General features: G+C 43.1%; 1 protein-coding gene across 1 annotated transcript in view; it reads right to left on the bottom strand.

Moving 5' to 3' along the window:
- Positions 1-1,246: 1,246 nt before the first annotated feature.
- Positions 1,247-23,329, bottom strand: part of smad3a (SMAD family member 3a) — a 31,890-nt gene continuing 9,807 nt past the window's right edge. The window contains exons 2-8 of the mRNA XM_079497988.1: positions 13,389-13,582; positions 11,991-12,125; positions 9,719-9,844; positions 7,881-8,093; positions 6,832-6,969; positions 6,433-6,577; positions 1,247-4,252 (exon numbers count right to left, since the gene is read on the bottom strand). Of these exons, the coding sequence (XP_079354114.1) occupies positions 4,129-4,252; positions 6,433-6,577; positions 6,832-6,969; positions 7,881-8,093; positions 9,719-9,844; positions 11,991-12,125; positions 13,389-13,582 (1,075 nt within the window). The 3' untranslated portion in view covers positions 1,247-4,128. The remainder of the gene's footprint in view (positions 4,253-6,432; positions 6,578-6,831; positions 6,970-7,880; positions 8,094-9,718; positions 9,845-11,990; positions 12,126-13,388; positions 13,583-23,329) is intronic.

The following is a 23,329-nucleotide window of genomic DNA, read 5'->3' as shown; positions in this document are numbered from 1 at the left end:
TAGCTCAAAGCCCACGTGTGGGCTATTGAGCCATGAATCATGGCCAATGGCCATGGTGGGCACAGACCTATGGCACACACTTAAAAGATCCCAACACCACTAGCCAACACCACCTTGCAACAGGATCTACGCTACAGTGTGTAGCCTACATGCATAGGCAATAATTAAGTCAACACACACTCACCAGCATCATTGTCAACAGGGTTTACAGCGCGCCGCAGATACAGTTATATAAGACATATACACAGACAGTTACACACACTGTACAACTACTATGAAAAGTACAGCCATGAGCCATTAGAACATTCTTCTTCTTCTATTAAGGTGTATTGGCTGTTGGCAAAAGATATTTGTGCATTACCGCCACCTACTTGTCTCTTTAGTCAACGCAACTACCAACTATTCCCTACTTATGATTGAAAGCCTGAGTCATCTATAGCACCTTTCCCCTGAAAGTTTTCTAGTATGATTGCTAAATCATACCGCTCTTTAATTTCTGCTAAATTCAGAATACGAGGAAGCTGTGTATGGAAATAGTTTGTACGGCAGTTTGTGTAAGGAATCTCGTTGTCACAGTTGAGGCCTGCCACCTAAGTAAGCAGTAGGCCTACACATCATTAACTTTAATTCCGTCCTATAGATAAACTGCCGTGATAAACACTCAGTTAAAAGGTAACTTTCTTGTATCACCTACAAAGTGTTTAACTACTTCAGTTTTTCAGCATGGCTTTTTGGGCTTGTTATTGACATGAGTGAATGCCCTTTGACAAGAAAGTTAATAACAGAGACAATCCATGAACAGTTAGAGACCCCCAAGCTCTTTGGCCCCTAGGGCCTGGGCCGTGCGGTAATGGTAATCCACCCTGTCCCCTGCAGGTGAAAGTGATTGATTTCATTTTGATTTATATGCGTGGATGATGATAGACAAATGTGCTAGACGAGTAGTTGTTTTCATGAGCTTCATTTTAACAGCAAAAGAATGATCTCTTTTGTATTGCATTGACGGGCAGGTTTATCACAGCTCATTCTCACTTTACATTTACTTATAGCATTGTAGTGTCTGAACAAAGCAAGCCATCATAATATTCAGGGACAAACTGCAACAGAAGAATCAGATGTGGTTTTAATTAGTCTGCAGTGGGTCCGTAATTATTATATAATAATGTGTGTGTGTGTGTGTGTGTGTGTGTGTGTGTGTGTGTGTGTGTAAGAAGATTTTCTTTGAAACTTGACAACTTGACTCCAGTTACCGCCACAAGATATAGGATTTTATTTATAGACCAACAATAACAAACAAAAAATGCAATGTATAACAATAACAATTTATGGGCATATCATTTTTATACAGAACACATCTAAAAGAGCAATTCATAACACAAAAGCACAAATCATAACGAATATGCACAAATTACAGTCAATTTAGTCAAAAGAGAAAAAATATACAATTATTTGAAGAATATAATACAAAAAAAAAAAAAAAAACTGCCTGCAAAATATTCTGTACTGTATAAATGAAATGACAATTGGATTAAAAAAGGCCAATGAAATGCGATTTAGAAGTTTACTCGCATAGAATCTTGGGACATCTTCATAAATAACTCTCGTTTCAGATAGGTAGATACTACTTTTTCTGAAACTATCTGTACGTATGCGGCAGTAGACTTTGAGGGTTACTGTCATCATAGTCAAACAGTAATAAACCTAAGCAGAATGTCAAAGCTTAGCACCATTGGGCTAGCAATAACATCATAGTAACCATAATACCCACTTTGTGACACCGTCATGTTAAATACTTGGGGTGGGCACTGGAAGGAATCCCATTTGCAGTCAGACACGTTTTTAAACATGTCACTAAAGAACTAAGAAGTGATACTTCACCTAACAATGTTGTACAGCAATAGGTCTTTAAATGTTTATCAAAGTCTTGCTTCCTCCCTTTTGTTCATTTGCTGCCAAAACCATTAACCGTATAAAGGACATGTTAGCCTAAAAACATGTATATACTTACATGCAATTAAAAATGATGGGTAGAATTACTATAATGTACATATACCCATTTTAAACATTTCCCTTTGTAAAAAAGAAGAACAACGTAGATCAAAACGGCCTCACATATAGAAAAATACAAGATCAGACCCCAGATCTGCCTGCAGTATGTGTTGTGTTGCTTAACACTGGGGGCAGATACCATCCAGTATGTTATCCCCCTTCAAGTCCTACAAAAATAACGGGTAGCAAAATAGACTCCACAATCTAAAAACTCATGGAAAATAAACACACCACTGTCCCTCGTAGTGAGCCATGTACACAATTGAGCTTGTTTTTCAGAACCTGAGTGCTTAAAAAGTCGATCATCAATGACAATGACAATGAAAATAATGGCGATATGTTACAGAATGCTGAAAGGAATCCTGCTTCTGTAGGACACGCACATGATGTGGCTGACTGAATGTTATGTTATGTTAAATAAAATGTTTTCCAGAACTATGTGGGGCCTGCTAGTGTGCGGTAAATGTCTGCTGTAGGTGTATCGTTAAATACCATACTACTTGAAAACACAGCACAGATTGCAAATTGGCAAAGCACTCCTGTACTCACTACAGGATATCAGTATCACAAGAGGCGAGCACTAGTACAGCTATGTTCCATTATCACCTGATCATATTGATACATTATGTAATATCAGCGGAATGAACAGGCATATCCGCTTTGTGATGTTATACTGTATGATGTCATTGTGAATTGCTGTATAACCTGAAGTAAAAACAATATCTCCTTCCTGAGCTCTACCCTGAACTATCAAGACTACTCACTCAGACATAGAGACATCTGGCCACAGTTCAAATCCACAGCATAATCAACTATGCCACTGGCAGGCAGATGTGACAATATAATAGATTAAAACGTTGTTTTATAATTTAGTCGCATAACACTTGGCTGCCGAAGCAGAAAAGGTACGGTCAGACATGCACAAATTCAATATTATATTATTCGCCTCCTGTTCACTTCCATTCTATTAGTGCGAAGGGGTGCAATGCTCCCCATGGCGAAGCAAATTTGCATCTTCTGCTTCACGTGGATTTCAACTTTGGTGACTCATGTGTGACCAACAAACCAATCCACTACTCAAATGTCAAGTTGCTCACAAATTAATTTCCATGTGCATCACATTCTGCACTACCCACATTCAGCATGGCAAAATATGGATTTTGCCTCGGCATGTGAAGGTCATTCGCACATGCGAGGCGACCATGCTCTAAATCAGGCTTGAGTGGGAATTGGTGGGCAGGTACTGTACTTTACAAGTCCACAGCAGCTGGTCAAATGAACTCAACTGTTCCTTTGGCACTTGGTTGCCTTCTTTCATACACCTGTGTAATTGGCAATATCTTATCTCTAAGAAACAAATATAAATGAGCACCTTAAAGTGTCCTTCAATGCTTGCAGCTTCCCTCATTTCAAGCACCACTCATAAGTGATGACTGAAGAGTACGTTTTGTTTTCCAGTAATTCGTACATTTTCAATCCATCTCATTGGGTCAATTTGAAAACCTCTTCAGAACAGCTATTAAATGCCCAAAAAGAGAAACAAATTCCACTAATGTGTTTAAAACAATCTTACACATGCTATACAAAATTACCCTATATACTTAAAAAAAATCAGAGTTGGGGGAAAACAACTACACATTTTTAGCATCTGTACAAAAAACAAGAAACATGAAAACAGCTTTGAGGAGAGAAAGAAAGTGAAAAATCTCTTGAATTTTTAAATCACACTGCTCCCATGCTACAGCGTATTTGGCACTTAAATGCCAAGTTTATATAAAACATAATTGCCATTAAAAATATATTGGGAATACATATGTGGAAACCATACTAATGGCTCTGCTTTAATGCACTTGTCCCCTTTTGTCACAAACAACATGTATATAAAAAGTGCTACCAACAGTCGGTGGGTAAGAGGGCGTTAAGTTGCACATGGAGGTTGTTGGCAGAGTTGAAGGGCTCATCTTCTCTCCAGACCTTTGCGGAGCTGCTCGTGTCTGTATCCAGTTTGTGAGTTGAGTTCTTAGTCTGTTTACTCGATAGGGGGATGTGGATGTGGAAGTGGGTGGAGGAACTTTTTCCCTAGGACACACTGGAGCAGCGGATGCTGGGGGAGCCCATCTGTGTGAGCACCTTGTCGAGCCACTGCAGGGGGCCGTTGAGGTGCAGCTCAATCCAGCAGGGGGTGCTGGTCACCGTCTGCCGCCTGGGACATGAGGCGAGAGAACACATGGTTCAATAGTCACAACAACAAAGAAACACGCCCCCCTCTTTGTACTGAGAACCAGTTTCTCCCTCAAACTATTTCTCTTAATCTTACTTTCAATTTTGTCTACAGCACCGACCGAACAGGTTTCAAAACCACACGCCTCTTTAACAACCACATCATCTTTTTAAAATGTATTCAAGATAGTGACAGATGCCAGCAGACTGACTAGGTAGTGGTGTGAGAGAGCAGTAGCCCAAGTGGCATATTTTCTTCTTTTATGGATATTTCTGCTTTATTTCGATAAGTCAGTGTAGAAAGAGACAGGAAAGGTGGGAGAGTCACATGCAGCGAATAAAAAGGTACATGCATGCATCTAAAGCAAAAAAGTGAAATCATGTGGTCTAGAAAGAGACAGGGAAAAAAAAGATTTAAAAATGTAGAAATCACTTTCTTTATTCCAAACTCTTTAAGCATTTAAAACAGAACCACAAAGTACCACTGACATCTCCAAGTAAAGCAACTTAGCATGATTCCCCAGCAGATGAGATCATGGGCAGCACAGTATTTATAATTGCCCATCCAAAGCGTTTGAGTGAAAACAAAAAACAGCGTAATAGAGAAGGAATATAATTGGATGGTTTCTTTGCACCTGGTGAGTGGCAATTATTTTCATGTTCCCTCTCAAGTGAGCATGATGTGAAAACGAACTACTCCAACACAGAGGCAGAAAGGCACTAGATGATTAAATTATACTTCAGGTCAAAGAGATATGCTTGAAGGAGTCATATATATATAAAAGGAATATAAAACAAAATGATGCAACGGGTAGGCAAAGGGACAGAGTGAAAAAAATAGACAGATTGTGAGAGACGAGGACAGAAGCTTGCGCACATGCACGCACGCACACGCCATTTTCTCTCTCCCGTCCTCTTGTTTGCTACTATCAGGTGAGTCACGCTGGGTGGAAAAGAGGGTGGGGGAGCGGTGGGGGAAAGTCTGACATCTCTCTTTGACACAGCACATGTGTGTTTGTTTAAGAACTGGCCCTGTGCTGGGCCAGGCTAGGGCTGTTCTGCCGATGGGGTCTTGGCAGCGTGACATACTGTGGCGTGCATGCAGATGCTTGGGAGAGAGAGTGGGTGGCTGGAGACTTTGCTATGAGATTCATGGTCCGTGTTGGTCTCTGTTGTCTGGTGAACTTCTGATCTCAAACAAAAGAGCTGCCACTGGACACATAAGGCTGTACCCTCTTAACCGGGGTGGGTAGTGGTAGTTCATAACACACACCAACGTTCTCCACTCTATAATCATGATGACCCACTGCTCTTTTAATACTTCAGTCTTAGTCTTTTGAATAACACCATTCAGTTTTAGTCATCTGAAATTGTTTAGTCTTAGTCTAGTCTTAGTCGACTAAATATCAAAATCTCAGTCTTTTAGTCTTAGGCAACAAAATTAACACTGGAGTATAAATGAGATTATCAGGTTAATATTGTTGGCAGTTGGCAGTTAACTCTCATACTGTTTGAGATAATAGAGACAGTTAACTCTCATACTGTTTGAGATAATAGAGACAGTTAACTCTCATACTGTTTGAGATAATAGAGACAGTTAACTCTCATACTGTAGATAATAGAGACAGCTGCCATTCATGCAGAGAGATCACGCTATACACCTTAACCATTAAAACTGGGAAAATATCCGTGTCATTTTAGATTTGAGTCATATCATGTGTTTTTCATAAAACTCGATTCTGTTGCGTTCGCACGGGCAGACGCAACGACAGTCTACCTTTCATTGTCAATGGAAGTCAGCGACGTGAAGCTACGAAGCAAATGTGACGCAAATGTGACAGCATTAGGATTTATAACAGTGGTTTTCAAAAATAGCAGATCTACAACCATCGTGATTCGTGACACGCTGTGAGCTTGTACATCTGCTATTTTTGAAAACTAATCATTTAGATATTTTTTTAACATATCGTTTTGGGGGTCCTTTTGGCACGAAAACGTGTCGGAACTATCGATTTAGAAGGCATTTTTTAGAATCAGCCTCAGGTCTAAACTAAAGAATGTAGAATATGAAAAAGATATCAAGTCATAGCACACTTGATGATCAAGTTTGATAGTGTGAATCTTAATGGCCAGCTACCACTCACTGATGGATGCGTTGCTCACCTGTACTCAGCTCCCCATCCCTTGACGAAGCTCATGCGGATGGTGCACATCCTGGTGAGCTGGTAGACGGCCTCAAAGCCCTGGTTGACCGACTGGGCCAGCAGTGCGGCAAATTCCTGGTTGTTGAAGATCTTCAGGTTACATCCTGAATGGAACGGCCCAGAGACAATTGTTAAGCCTAACCAGTCCATACCCGCCAATTCCACCCACCACCGTCCATCCGGGCTATGGGACCGCAACCACGATTACAGATCCAATAGCCTGCGAGGACCATTCACAAAAATAAATGCTAATAAACAGCTTAAATATGGGAACCCCACTTTGAAAACCAATGTGTTAGACAGCAAGGATATAACCAAAGAGCACACAAGGCGTGAGAGAATCTCTCTCTCTACATACCTGGGGGGATCTTGCAGACCGTGGCAGGGTGCCAGCCGTAGCGCTGGTTGCAGTTGGGGCTTTGGACAAAGATGGCACTGTCACTAAGACACTCCGCAAACACCTCACCTCCGATATAATACAGCCGCACTCCCCGGCCTCCAGGGAACAGAGACACAACACAATGATCCATCAGATCACCACCATAACACAGGATAACAGGAATTATATTGTTGTTTTTCGGTAGGTTAATGCTTTGTTACCGGCCTGTTGTGTGCCTGTCTCTCAATTAGGGGTTAGTTAGTTCACAGAATATAAGAATATATAAGGGAGTAAGTAAAAGACCACACTGTGATTACAAACCAAAGAATTTATGCAGATTGAGTATGGGCTTGGGCTAATTCATACTTTGCCCTGCAACCTTTTATATATCACTTTTAAATATTCAAGAGAAAATAATCCAGACCCTTAATACTTAAGTTCCATTTGAAGATGCATTGGTTATGGTGTCCATAACAATAAGCACCCTTGGTTATCCAACCAAAGTAGGTGGGGATTTGAACACTGAAGTAGGGCGCTTATGACCTATCTGTATAGACATGTATTGTCTCTATACATCCATCCATCCATCCATCCATCTTCAACCGCTTATCCGTAGTCGGGTCGCGGGGGCAACAGCTCCACCAGAGTGCTCCAGACTTCCCTCTCCAGAGCAACATTAGTGACTTCCTCCTGGGGGATTCCGAGACGTTCCAAGGCCAGTGAGTCGATGTATTGCACCTTGGTCTGCCCCGGGGTCTCCTCCCAGTGGAACGTGCGTCGAGGACCTCCCTAGGGAGACGCCCGAGAGGCATCCTAACCAGATGCCCGAACCACCTAAGCTGGCTCCTTTCCAGGTGAAGGAGCAGCGGTTCTACTCCGAGTCTCTCTCGTGTGACTGAACTTCTCACCCTATCTCTAAGGGAGATGCCAGCCACCCGTCGAAGAAAACCGGCCGCTTGTATTCGCAACCTGTATTGTCTCTAGTCTATATTAAATGATAATCGTTTCATTGAGGTGACGAGACTTACCAATGTGTCTGCGTGTGAGCTCCACAGCTGCATTGCGGTTGACGTTGGACAGCAGACCCAGGCAGAAGCGCTCAGAGTTTGAGGGGTCTGTGAAGCCGTCCACCGTCAGTGAGGGCTGTGAAGCATGGAAGGTCTCTCCCACCCGCTGGTTCAGCTCATAGTACGAAATGGAGCACCAGAAGGCCGGTTCACAGTACGTCACAGGCTGCAGATCTGAAGGGAAGAGAATCCTGCTTGGTTACCAGGTCACATGGATGAAGTGTGGCCAACTCAACTATGATCTTACACAGCCAGACAACAAGAGATCTGCCTACCCATCATCTGGGGTAATCTAAATTCAATGTATGGGCTGTAACAGCAGAGAAAACCTACCTATCAGAACATTTAGAGACGTAGAAATATACACTTCTATATAAAAAACAGGAAATCATGTAAGGAGGTAAAAAGGGAAAAGATCACCCGGCTACGCAAGAAAAAACTCAACTCTATTTGACAGAACAGGATCACTCCCTGGATGCCAACGATGAACCTCTGCCCCAAATTTGTGGGTCCACCCCAGTATTTGTTAAATGTTTTAATTTAGTATACGGGAAAGAAATAAGAAGAATACAGTATTTTAAAGAAACTCCATCTATCTCTGGCCTACTCAGTCTCTGACAAACCCAAAGATCTGGCATTGTTTGGGCTTTAAAAAGCAAAGAGGGAAAAGGAGCATGAATATAGACAGCTGTGGAGAGGAAAGAAGGAAAAATGGGAAGCTAGAGGAAAAAAAAGGGGGTGAAATGGAGAGCTGAAAAAAACTCAAAGAAAACAGAAGACGTTTACGTCACAAAATGTCAAACCCATACACCCAGTTTCCCAGAAGCCAAATGAGACAAAATGTGGAAACTCAACCCTCACTAGAGGGACACTAGAGCCAAAAATTGTCAAATTACATGCTTATCCATAATAGCTTTCAGTAAATTCAACACTGGTTCTGGTAAAAAAAAAAAAAAAAAGGTTTAAACATTCTGTCCTTGGCTTTGAAGTCCAGTTCTGGGCTCCATGGACAGCAGAGCCATGTGAAGCTGCTATTTATTATTTCACTCGGTTGCTTAGCGGTGAAGACCCCCGGTGATTTTCCGTTCTGATACAATAAGCGGAGGATATTATTATTGATGTTAGTGTGGGCTGACTGGTGTCTTGTCCCCGTTCGGAAAGAGAGCAGGGAGGAGGGAAGACAATGGGTTCTTTCACCCACAGCTTCCCACCATTACAAAAATGGAGTATGTTCCTCAGAAAAGGAGAGAGGGAGGGTATGCATAGGTGGCAGTGGATCACTCGAGTCGCCAGTTAACCACTTGAACCCCAACATCCCTATTCTGCGGGGAACATTCACCCAAAATAGCCGATCTATAAGCTCACAACGCAGCACATTGTGAGCTTGTAGATCGTCTCTTTTTGGCAAAGGGACTTGGTGTAGAGGGAAAAAAGAGCACAAGTATTGACAACTCATGGCCAGTTTACTAAGTAGGGTAGAAGGCAGACAGCAGTGTAGAAGAAAGTAGGACTAGGAAGGTGGTTAACTTAGGTCAAATGTGGAAATGTGCACCCACGCACACACTCTGAACATATGTACCATGTACTACACACAGGAATGCTCAAGCACACAATTTTTGGTCTCCTGTGACAACGCCAAACCCAGAGTAAAATGTTCAATGTTACTTTTTTAACATTCTCAGAGAATGTACAACTGCGTACAAACATTTGAACATTCAGTTACAAATGTATACTTTAACAATGAGGATTCTACAGTGCGCACGTGCGCACACGCCCACGCACACACACACACCCCTTACCCATGCTGTTATGTGTGGGGGAGACAGGGTTGGGTGACAAGCTAGGGGAGCCTGTATCCATGCTGTGGTTCATCTGGTGATCGCTGGTCTCCCCATCTTCACTGAGGTAGCCTGGGGGTGGTGTTTCTGGAACACATACAAAGTACTTATGGTCATTGAACAAAACCCATGGCACAATCAGCTTTGATTGATTGATTGAAAATTGTATTAACAGTTTGCAGAATTACAGTACATTTCAAGCACAAACTCAATACAAAGGCTGTTAACTGTGAGTGGACGACCCAATTAAGCATTACACTTGTTTACAACAGGGTCCACCATGTTCAATTCATCAAAACATTAAGAGACGTACAAATAGACACTTCTATATAGACAAAGAACAGTACAGGAATTCATCATAATGGAGGTAAAAAGGGAAAAGAAACATATACAGTGAGGGGAAAAGGGGGGGGCGGTGGTGGGGGATTCAGATTTTACGGGGGCCAGTTTCGAATTGCAGCCATCCGTAGGTGCCCTTTGAGAGCGGTTTTGAAGGAGTCAAGGGATTTGCATGTCTTAATGACTGTTGGTAGGGTGTTCCACATTTTGGTGGCATAGGAGCGAAAAGAATTTAGTCCCTTGTTTGTGCCGAATCTGGGTTGAACATGGTTCGTTGCACTCCCTCTGGTGTTGTGGGTGTGGACTTCGTTAACATTAAGGAAGTATCTACACAGGTACATGGGTATCTTGGTGGAGTATCGAATCTTGTGGACCAGACCCATTGCAAGATGCTGTACTCTGTCGCCGACCCTAAGCCATGCCAGTCTGTCAAAGTGGGCAGGGGTGAGGTGGGTTCGGGGGGTGAGGCCAAGTAGGAGCCTGACCAGTTTGTTTTGGGAGGTCTGGAGCCTAGTTTTAAGGGCCTTTGAGGTGCTGTGGTACCAGGAGGTGCATGCATAGTCAAAGAAGCCTTGTACAAGGGCTCCTGTTAAGGTCTTCAAGGTGTTTTTGTCGACCAGTGAGGAGATCCTGTAAAGGAATCTTGTTCTTTGGTTGACTTTTTTGATTACGTTGGTGGCCATTTTATCACCGGAAAGATTAGCCTCCAGGATGGAACCTAGGTAGGTAATTTCATCTTTACGTGTGATAACATTGTCACCCACTCTAACCAAGAAGCCATTTGCCTTGCTGAGATTACTATTAGATCCCAGGTGTAAAGATAGTTTGTTATCAGCGAGCCAGGTGCAGATTCTACCGAGTTCAGAGCTGAGGGCATTTTCAACCTGCAGTTTGTCCCTGTCCGAGACCAGCAGTGTCATCTGCGAACAGGAACAAGTTGCAGTCACAAGCTGAAGTCATGTCGTTTACATATATTAGGAACAGTAGAGGCCCTAGTATGCTTCCTTGTGGAACGCCACAGCTCACTGGGAGGGGGGGGGACACCATCTGTTCTCTCCCCTCCAGGTAGGATTGCATCCAGCTCACTGATGTGCTATCGAAACCAATTGCTTTTAGCTTGTTAACCAGTATGGAGTGGTTCACGGTGTCAAAAGCCTTTTGGAGGTCCAGCATGACCATGCCGCAGTATTTGCCAGCGTCCACCTCTTGTTTGATGTGGTTGCTCAAATAGAGAAGGCATGTGTCAGTGGAGTGGGATGTTCTGAAGCCAGATTGGAACTTGTACAATAATTTATTAGTGGCAAGATACTTTTCAACCTGTTCATAGACTAAGATATATGTAATCAATCAAATGCTCCATATAGCCACAATAGATCCATCAAGAGGAGCAAGTTTCCAAGAACCTATTATCACAAATTAGGTGGGGTATATTTAGGTTAATTTTATTTGTCATTTACATGCTTACACATCGTACACAGGACCAGCAGTGTACCGTAAGTATAAAATAAACTGACAATAAATAATTTAGGGTTTGGTACAAGGCAAGCATAGCGACTGTGTCAGACCTTTGTGAAAAACTGAATATAGAAAAGGTTCATACTGATCCACTAAAGGAGGGCAGAGCATAGAAGAGGAGAGGAGAGGCAAGCACTCTCGGTGAGCTGTGCGACTCATGATGTAGCCTAGAGGTTTATATCACTCAATGTCCCAGGTGTCTGAGTGCTTGAGCGTTCACCTTGTCACTGCAAATGTTTTATGTTGAACGTCTTCTCAGACTGACAGCTCTGACTCTTGAGAGCCTTGAGGTCTGAGTAAGCTGTCCTGAAAGGAAAGTACACTGGAATATCCCGAGTGCTAAATAGGACACTCTGGATTTTGCGGTTTATGCTGGTACCTGGTATGTAGTTGCTCTGGGGCTCAATGCCAGCTGGGAAGTTGGTGTTCTCGGGGATCGAATGGCTGTAGTCATCCAGAGGTGGGAACTCGCTGGGGATCTCTGTGTGTCTGGGCACCAGCACCGGTGGCAAGACTGCAATTGCACGTACATACACAACAAGCGCATCAGAGCCTCACACAAACCAGAATATCACATGCGAGAATTTGCAAACTAAGAGGGTATCCAGACGAGGACGTATTCTGCGTTACCCCGGGGAGGTATTTAGCCGATCTGCCCTTTCTGTCACACGGAGATGGCGTTTTGGGGGACTTAACCGGCTAATTTTGAAACCACCTTCCAGAGTGGGAATGTTTGGAGACGCGACTTTGTCGTCTCCATGTGTACAGAGAATGCCGCCTATTTGCTGAAACGGTGATGCAATAGTCCCCTCGCCCCCGCCAAACTAACCTCACGTCACAGGCTTTCCACCACCAGTATCACTCACAGCTATTTTATATTTGCAAATAGGCCTAATGTCTATAAATCTCTTAGCCGATCTGCAGCCATGCAGTGAGCTTGCACAGCCACCGTTCTGTTCCTCTCAGGCAGGTCTGACTGCGCAGTGCACACTGCACAGCATGCATGGACCTCATCAAAGTGCTTCGTCTTCTTGGGTGGAAATTAAACATTCTTTGTGTAACTTCAAAACGGCTTTGCATTGACCCAGGTAGGATAAACACATTGTTTACTGTCCATATTCCTCTATAAACGGCCTGTTTTCACTGTTTCCAATTGCTCTTTTTTTATACTTTTGTATAGCCTATGTGCAATGTTTAGCGCTGTGCTGCGCAGCAGGTGGAATCAATCTAAACGAGCAATTATCTGACATTCAGAGGTGTTGCGGAGCTCTACCGCTCTCGTCTGGACTACATGCATAATTAACATAACCGCAATGTGGACGCAGGAAAGTTTTATATCGTTTACAAACTTGTGCGGCTAACAGCCCGAGCCGTTCTCGTGTGGAAAGCACCTAAAACGGGCCTGGACTTCTCTAAACAGACTCAATTCTGGATCTAGCCTTTTAACCACTTAAAGTTTAAGTGGTTAAAAGGCGAGATCCAGAATAGAAACGAGTATAGACCGCTGAGAGACGCCAGTGTAGGGTTTAAGTCTTAAACCCTACACTGGCGTCTCTCAGCAGTCTATACTCATTTCTCTCGACTGCAAATCTCTTTGCCGAACATATCCCATCTACAAGTTCACAACACTACAAATGTCATTGGTCACCTATTATGACATTTCCAGAAAAGGGATGCTAGGGTTCATGTGGTTTACCAATGGCCTTACGAATGTGCATGGACTGGGAAACGACTAAATAAAAGTCAGAGTGGGAAAGGTACTGAAGTGGCTGTATACCTGGGGTCTCCACCCTCTGGTAGTGGTAGGGGTTGACGCACACCTCGTCCTTCTTGGTGTGGAAGGCGTATTCGCACAGCTCCACCGCCCGCAGCTCGTGGTGCGACTGCAGGTCGGGCCAGCGCCACAGGCGGCAGTAGATGACATGGGGCAGGCCCTTTCTGTGGGACACCTGCAGCCGGCCATCCAGAGACCTGGGAGACAGGAATGTGCAGGGAAATTCATTCAATTGAATTTAGACAACTTTGTTTATCCTCAATTCCGGAGGAATCAAGAATGTGGTTCATTAACACATATAACCGATGATCATATCTTGACATCGTACTAGTACTATATACTCAGACAGTAGCCACCCATTTGACATACCCTTTAAGACATGAGATACTGAGCGTGGGTGAGTGTAATTGTGTTACTGCTAACAGTCAAGGGCTCGGTCACTGTGTGTTATTGGGGGGTGGGGGGGTTCTAAAAATAGAGGTGTTGATGGGATTACCACTTTCATAACAGGAAGTTTCAAAAAGAAGAAGTTGCATACTGGAAATAACTGCGAACACGTACAGTAGTATCATTGTGGGATTAAGAAAAGCATACGGACACATCCAATAAAGCAATATATTAATATGAAGACTGATTGGAGTACAGTTGTAGTAATGACTTGGAATACAGGATAGTAATGAATAGTGGGTAGACACTGGAGATGGAGACCGATTGCTGTGTACAGGCTTTGAAATCACCAAACCATTAAAATAAAATCCCTCTTTTCATGCACGAGGGGCAGCGACCACAGACGTGTGTGCACACTGCACACGTGAGTACAGAGTAAGGGTCAACGGCTTAGGCTAAAGCCCTTTGGAAGGACAAATGTCAGTGCTCAGATGAAAGCAAGTTGGCTAGACATTCTACTGGCCAACTGGTGAGGGCTCACTGGTGCTATATGCCATCTGGGTCAACCATTGTGTGTCCTGCAGGAAAAGCATAGCATTTAAAATGTACATAGTACATTCACTGTCTTTGTAATATACTAGAAGCTTGCGCACCGCCATCTAACACCACACGTCCGTGTTGTTGTTGTTTCCCCATGAATATCGTGTGTCCGAGTGAGACACACACACACACAAACCATACCTCCATCGCATCAGGGAAACAACAGGAGCTGCAAAAGCTGCATTGAAAACGAAGAGGTAAAGTCAGTGACGAATCACGGGCACAAACCACAGGGATAAACAGCACTTCCACATACTCCGCATACTATGACTACATCTATGACTTGGTCAACAGAACCACGGACAAAGCTGTGCGTGCATAAAGTGTGCTTTTCTCAAAAGTGAGTGGGAGGAGGCTATTTAGTTGTAAATGAATGATGCAAGCATATAACCGACACTCATTCAGGGCCAGGCTATGAAAAGAAACATTTCGCAGCCCATGATTGCATTTTTGCTGACTTTTACTTACAACACAACTATGTCATACGATCTGAATAATAAGAAATGTAATGATTTAAGCATAACTAGGCCCCATATAATCCGGACAAACCCTTGTGCATCTTAGACCCTTGGGAATGCAGTAAACTAAGTACAGGCCCAGGTTTTAGTAGTTAATCAGTTCATTTTGAAATTTAGATATTTAGAGCTCAGTTTATGATGTCAGGGATACAAATTTAAACCATATAGCCAAGCCACCTGATCTAGAAATGAATTGGTCGGATTGATAGCCGAGTAAAATAAGGCAAATTGGTCAAAGTCAGCCTACACTTGCAAATCACTGTGTCCAGAGACGTGGTAGAGAAGGAGTAAAAAACGGTTGATCCACCAGCCAAAATAATTCATATTTTATATTTATTCCATTATTCTTGTCACATATTCTTGTCACAGCAACCCAAAAGTTTGCCATGCTACTCCTCCAACAGTTGTCAGCACTCACACAAGATATATGTCAAATTGCTGTGCTTGCATTTTGCTAAGCGGTGTTATATAGTTTTATATTAATTGATTAGTGAATCAATTTTTCTCAGGTTCACAGTCCAGAGGCCTACGATATCCTTGCGTCTAACTATATTTTACATTTTACATTTAGAATTTGATTCAAAACACACTTATTGTTCCTCCTCCTACAGATCTTGTCCAAATCTTATCACATGGATCCAGAGATCCATGTGATAAAAATGCACCACACAGAATTTTGATAGAAAAAATAATGAACAAAACGTCCAATTAACCCCAAATTTGAATCACATGTAAAGAGTGGTGGAATCAACACAGCAGCAAAGGCAATTTTGGGGTGATCAATCCCCTCGTACGTACACATGATCTCAGGGGTGAGGTGACAATGTAATTGGAGCCTGAGGGGCCTATTTTTTAAAAACAAAAACGCCCTATATCATGAACGCAGGATCCGATCAGCACCAAATTGCTCGGCCCCACAACGCAATGTCTCCCAGTGGATTCCTCGGGTCCCGACGGCGTCAGTGTGATCAAAGTAGGCAACAATACTTGTAATTTCCCTAAATTGCACCCTTCTAGTGTTTCTCTTTTTCAATGTTCCACTGAAAGCGTTTGAGAGTGAAAGTTGCTAAAGAACATTTTGCACTCAGCCAAAGTGGTTCATTCACTTAAAGACATCCCCGCAACAGATTTCAACAATGAATCAATTCTCCACCAGAAATTGATGCATAGTTTTATATTGCTGTAATGAAAAGCAGCATGTCCATTCCTAGCAGAGCCAGCAAATTAACATACATTCATTAAATATTCACATACCGTATTCACCTTTTACATTTGTTTGAGAAGCAACGCATCACAACAGCAACGCATAAAACAATAACATCAAAGAGACATGTCCAGACACTATGCGCTAGTCTCTTCAGTCAGAACGATCCATTTTATTACAGAGGTTTATGACATGACAGTGTTGGTGAATGGAAGTTCTGGGAAACGCCATCATGGCAAGAAAAAAACATTCATATTCATATTCATTCCCATCCCCATCCAGCCCTAGTCTGTAGTGGCTAAACTTGGCTTGGGTATCGTCCCATTTAATATTGTTAGGAGAGCCGGTAGCCCTACCCAAGCTGACAAACTCAAATATGCTTCAGGAGCATTTAGAGTGCTTCAACTATGTGCAGCATGGGGAAGCAGCAGGGGGGGGGGGGGTTACACTGACCCCAAATACCCTACAGAGCTGGCGCGTGTGTGTGTGTGTGTGCGTGCGTGCGTGCGTGCGTGCGTGCGTGCGTGCGTGCGTGCGTGCGTGCGTGCGTGCGTGCGTGCGTGCGTTGACTGACAAGCTGGGAGGGCAGAGATGGCCAAATCGGTTGTTCAGGCCTGTTCCAGACCATGACCTCCAAGAATCCAAGCCAACTATTTCATCTCCTCTACAGAGCAGCAGAGAAAGGAGTTTAGAGGTAGAAACAAAGTAAGCATAATGTATGCTCATTCAACAAAACAATAATGTATTTCAACACCCATTGACCCCTTTTCAGTTGATAAGTTGTAATCTTCTGTCAAAATAGGCCAAACAGGGAGATACACCCTACTACAGTATGAACTGTATTAAGATCCCACCACCAATAGATGGGTCATTTGGCAATAATTAAAGGGAGAATTGTTACAGAATTATGATCCAAAATGACTCCATCCGTTGTGTTACAGTGTAACAGTAGTGTAACAGTTACACTATTGCTTTTTCCCCCCCAGTGCCTGAGTCTGGATAAAACTCTCTTAGCCGAATGCCTTCCTTAGTGACCTAACCACCGACCAGCTCATTTCTGGCCCATTTCTTTCCAGTGTGGGAGAGGAGCTGAGGCCCTTCCAGGCTTCCAGTTCCCTCATCATATGACGGTCAGAGTGGAACTGATGTCCAAAATGGATGGGCCAAATTGGTATTGATTTTTGCTACGGGGGAAATTAAGTGAATGTCTGTCTATTGTGTTCCATGCTCCAAAGCAGAAGCTGACCTGACACCCCACCGAACATATCCACACTCAACTGTGTGTGTGTGTGTGTGTGTGTGTGTGTGTGTGTGTGTGTGTGTGTGTGTGTGTGTGTGTGTGTGTGTGTGTGTGTGTGTGTGTGTGTGTGTGTGTGTGTGTGTGTGTGTGTGTGTGTGTGTGTGTGTGTGTGTGTGTGAGAGAGAGTGAGAGTGAGAGACACAGAAAAAAAGATTCAGTAGTACATGACATGCAATGCTTGAGGTGTTTATATCAACCTCTCTGGGAATCCTGTTTTAAAGGAGTGTTGGGAAAGGGAACAGGTTCTAACATTACTCAGGATGGTTGAGAACTGATGATTATGTGAGTGAGTGTGGAACAGAGTCAGACTCCAATATCTGCAAATATGCCTGTGTGTGTGTTAGGTTGACTCATAAAACTGACTCTGACAAGCCCAGACTGGGCTTCAGCTATCTCAGGGGGCTAAACAAACACTTGGAGGCATGCGCTGTTGCACACACACAGCCACAAACACACACATGATCTGTGTGTGTGTGTGTGTGTGTGTGTGTGTGTGTGTGTGTGTGTGTGTGTGTGTGTGTGTGTGTGTGTGTGTGTGTGTGTGTGTGTGTGTGTGTGTGTGTGTGTGTGTGTGTGTGTGTGTGTGTGTGTGTGTGTGCATGCGATTTAGTATGTCAGCCCACTGAAAAAACGAACACAACAAACGTAATGTCTATATCATGATATACAGTAATACCTTTAAAGGCAAACAGGGTAAACGAGTTCCAAGACTATGCAAACGTCAGAACGTCTAGTCTAGTGCAGTTTTAAGTAGAACATTGTGTGTGTGTGAGTACAAATGTACAAATAAGATGTAAAGAGGCGGGTGGGGGATAGACAAAGCAGGGCGAGAGATAAAGGAAGGGACACAGAGCTGCAGGACAAAGGGGATGACAGACTGTCTCAATAGTTCAGAGCAGCTCAGAGTGTCTGTGGCTGCACCCCCCACCCCCAATCCTAAAAGGCACCCCCTCTCCGTCTGTCTCCCTATACGGACAGCCCCCTCCAAAACCGAGTGAGACTGGGGGCTAGAATGGGTCCATGTGTGCCTCTCATAAAACTCGGTGGCCACTGTCCAGTCTGTCTATCTGCTGCGTGCTGCCATTTGTGGCTGCAGTGCACAACTTTTGTTTTTTGGTGGCAGGATGCTGTCTTTCTAAAACACTAAAGCCATGGTAATGACGTCTATTGCCCTTTTGGCAGGGCCATCATAAAGCAGTGAAAAGAGATCATGCTTCATGTGGCCCCAGACTACATGGAAGTCCGCAATATTAACGTCATGAAATTTCACCACTGGAAGAAACTGCAGTTACTCAAAGTTACAGTAACACTATGTGTAGGGGGGAAGTGCATTAATGTTTTAAATTGCTGCCCTATGACCGGAAACAACATAATGCAGTCATTAACATTCAGTCATGGTCACCTGGAATGTGTTCGACTGCTTCAAATACCAGCACACTTTGCGCACCGCCATTCCAAAAGCTCCACCTACAATATTCCTCCCATGTGAGAAGTTCTTCCCTTTTCGTACAAATTAATAAACATCGCTACACGTGCAGTTTGGTATGCCACTATATTCAACTTTACTAATGAACTGATCAAGGTGTCGAACTGTGTTGTAATTTAAGGACTGGATTGCAAAGTATTCATGTCAAAACTTTGGAGGACTGAACGGAACATGTGAGGCCAGTGAGGGTGACACCAACTTGCTGTGTTGTTGCTGAGAACGCTACTTGATGAAGTAGATGGACCCTTGCCAGCAGCAGAGGAATCAACTGCTGTTCTGTTGATTCTGTACTTGTTATTTAATCCTTGCACACGATACTAAGTAGAGTTCATAGAGGTGCAACTCACACTCACTCACACCATTCCTTTTAGAGGTGCCGGCCAACAGAACAACATGAAAGAGTTGCTGCACACTCTTAGCTGTCGATTCAAGACTAACACTAAAACCAACGTTTCGGACATAGATTCTTCGTTCTTCGGGGTAAAAATTGCAACGACACAGCTACGAAAGTTTGCGGCCCCCGGCTACTCGTGTTTTAACCCTATACTAAGTAAACACAACAAGAATTGTGAAATATCTGACGTTAGGTTAGCGCAACCTTGTTTGATGCCTACACACCTAGTGAATGGGATAAGACGCACGGATACTGATGGATATCTCACCAACATACTCTTATTCTATTCAGTGTCATTCTTTATTTCTGAAGATGGATTTACTGGGGAGTCATTCAGAACACCATACATTTAATAAGCAGGTGATTGTTACATGTTTCTGTAATTTTCCTTCAGTAATTTCAAGTAACAATAATACTGGTATGAGTTTCAAAGTTACAGATATAAGCCACACTACTGTGTTTGGCCTAAACTCCCTCTAAAACACAGTAAACAATAAACATCATGATAATGGCATTTTAATGCCGAAATACCATTTTTCTTTTGACCATGAATATTTCTGGTACAACTGAGACAGATGCCTTCATTTGTGTGTGAGTTTTTTTTGTTTTGTTTTTTAGCTCTGAGGTCAATTCATTTCACCAACAAACTGAAGACGGCTGACTGATGCTCCACATATTACTACAGGTCTATTAAGACTAACGTTTTGTTTCTGAAGATGCTCATTGAAAAGTTAGTCCTCCAGATAGCATAGCTAGGACCTTACAAAAAAAACAGGCATTGCGCCAGTGCCTCATTCCTTTTGTCTAATGATTTGCTGCTCCAGAGATGTACAGTATTCAAAAATGTAAAAAGTTTGATGCTGCTATATGAATATTTGAAGTTTTTCAGAAAACTATATAGAAAAAGGATATAGAGGCGTTTTTAGAATCGGCCTCAGGCCTAAATGGGTTAATATCGTTAATCACCTTTTTCATGAAATTATCATTTACTAACAAAGTCTGATTTAAGACTTTGTTAGTAACAAAGAATAAAGAATGTATTTATTTGGACAACACCACATACATTTCAACCCTGCATAGCACAGTTTGAGTCTGGGCTCCAAATCCGGGGTGTGAGTCACTGTAAGAGGTACAGTATCTATCCCATAATGGCTGATGATCATTCCTCAACACTGGGGTCTGGACAACAAAGTTCTATTATGAAACATCATCTATATGACAACTATCAGCACACTGGTTGCTCAACCAGTATCTGTGTCCAGCTTGATTCCCTGCTGAGAACCTGTGAATCCTCCTTTCCACCCTCTCGCTCTCTCTCCAATGCTGCTCTGAATAGTGACTCTCTCCCCAATGCTGCTGTCTGAATAGTCTCTCTCTCCAATGCTGCTCTGAATAGTGACTCTCTCCCCAATGCTGCTGTCTGAATAGTCTCTCTCTCCAATGCTGCTCTGAATAGTGACTCTCTCCCCAATGCTGCTGTCTGAATAGTCTCTCTCTCCAATGCTGCTCTGAATAGTGACTCTCTCCCCAATGCTGCTGTCTGAATAGTCTCTCTCTCCAATGCTGCTCTGAATAGTGACTCTCTCCCCAATGCTGCTGTCTGAATAGTCTCTCTCTCCAATGCTGCTCTGAATAGTGACTCTCTCCCCAATGCTGCTGTCTGAATAGTCTCTCTCTCCAATGCTGCTCTGAATAGTGACTCTCTCCCCAATGCTGCTGTCTGAATAGTCTCTCTCTCCAATGCTGCTGTCTGAATAGTCTCTCTCTCCAATGCTGCTGTCTGAATAGTGACTACAGCAGTAATTGCCATAAAAATAAAACATCTTAATAGTTAATTAATAGTGTCCAACTCCGTTCTCAAGCCCAGTTGGTACAACCAAGCATCGCTATAAAGTTTACATTTTCACTTGCACTGTGCACTGGCTTAAAATGGTATTTAATTGCACTTCAGCAGCAAGGCAGCTTATTGTATATATCTAGAAATATATCACACTAACATGCACAGCATTTCTCACTCTCTCTTCCCCTTCTCTGGAAAAGCCATTAGACATATCTCTTTCCTTCCTTACAAAAAAGATGTGGATGGAAGGGGGTGGGAGTAGAAAACTAGGTGATATCATAGGACTGGAGTGTGTGCTGCCCTGGACCAGAGAGGGGGTCTCTGAGGCGAAATTAGAGACCAGCAGCCAGACAGCCAGAGAAGCCAGACGACCGTAGTCTGGATTGAAAAGGTAGGTAAAGGCTGGGGGTCATAACCAGCTGCATTTTGAGTCAAACAGTACCAGGGTCCTGTGTGAAGGGTTTTTCTACCAGTAAGTCAGTTATCTATCTAGTGGTGCCACGTACAACATTGGAAGTGTGACTTTTTTCTATCAGATTGATGGTAAAACCTAAATAAATACAAAAAACAAATACACCATGACTTTTCCCATGACACAGATTAATTTCATTACCTACGTATATTAGCTAAGGCATTCTGATCACCAAATTTGATTTGCACCTCTTTATATATTATATATTTATATCCTTTTTTTAAAAACAAAAAATAATTACAGATGGGGCAGCGAGGGGGGAACCCAGTGTACTCTCTTCTGCCCCATCTGGCGGAGTCAGGTTAGACATATTCAGGCCCACAATAATTTAGATGAAAAAAAACATTGTGTGCTATAAGAGGGCATGGGTAAACTAGCAACCAGACTGTATGGTCCCTGGTTTATTTTGACAGTGACAGACAGTCAGCAATGGCGTAAAGAAAGCAGGCCACTGTGACACACAGCAAATAGCCGGGAGTCAAACCAGGGACACACTGTATAATGTGGTATATAGTATACCCTAACCATGCATTTGGGTCGTCCCCAGCTGTCTGCAAAAATAACCATAAAGATGAGAATGTTCTGAAATTACATTTGAAATGCAAATGCTTATACGATTAAAATCATCAGCATAATGAAAATGACATGCCATTCCACAGAACATCATCACAGTCACTTTCTCTTGCTCATCATGCCCTAGTTAATTGGCGTTGTGCAACTATACAGCAACTCTGAGTCTGGACCACTGGGTCATCGGTAATCTCTGATCCGGCTTCCAGTTCCACAACTTTGTACAATGATTTCATCCCACCAGCTTTGATCTTTTCGCTCCGCGAATTAAGACCCTCCCATTACACTGACAGATTAATACTAATCTCTCATCCTCTGCTTAAAGAAACCTTGTAGTTCCAGTCAAGCTGTTTTCCATACTCGCACACATCCATCTGTAGCAAAGCGCTTGTAGCAGAGGTGCTAGTGGCCGGTTGGAGCACAAAGGCAGGCTTGTTGTCTGGTGTGTGTGTGTGTGTGTGTGTGTGTGTGTGTGTGTGTGTGTGTGTGTGTGTGTGTGTGTGTGTGTGTGTGTGTGTGTGTGTGTGTGTGTGTGTGTGTGTGTGTGTGTGCTCCCCTGCAGATAGTGAGACAACCAGGGCCAAGTTGAGGCAGAGCTGTCTCTGGCAGTCTAACCCCCTCCACCCCTGGAGCAGCCGCAAACCAAACAGCAGCCCACGCCCTCCCCAAGGCACTGCAAGAGCATTCCACTGGCCTGACTAACCACACACACACACAGACTGAGACATATACAGTAAACCCCAGATAAAGAAGGATATAATAAAATGCAATATTGAGATTACTTCCTCTAGTATGTTCCGCTCTGGGTGCACCAATAGTGTGATATTACAACAGTTTTAGTCAACAAATCGGATATACAGTGCAATTCCACTGAGTTTTTGTGGTGAACTAACACACAACATGAAGTGAAGTGAGTGTGTACCTGGATAGTACTTTTGTTATTGTTTGACTTGTGGATCACAGCACAATGTCAGTAATCCATGCCAAATCCTGACAATTAAGCAAACGTTTGCTATTGACCACTTGTCCCTACATACCCTGACTGTACTTAGTTGACTAGTGGCTTCCCCAACAAACTCACTTGCAACGCATTGTGAGTTTATAGATCTGCATCTGCTATTTTCACCAAATGTTAACCACCACCACCACCACAGAATAGGTACGCTAGCATTC

This window comes from Electrona antarctica, assembly GCF_951216825.1.
Source record: "Electrona antarctica genome assembly, chromosome: 3".
Classification (NCBI taxonomy): domain Eukaryota; kingdom Metazoa; phylum Chordata; class Actinopteri; order Myctophiformes; family Myctophidae; genus Electrona; species Electrona antarctica.
This window is presented reverse-complemented; position numbering and strand designations above follow the sequence as displayed.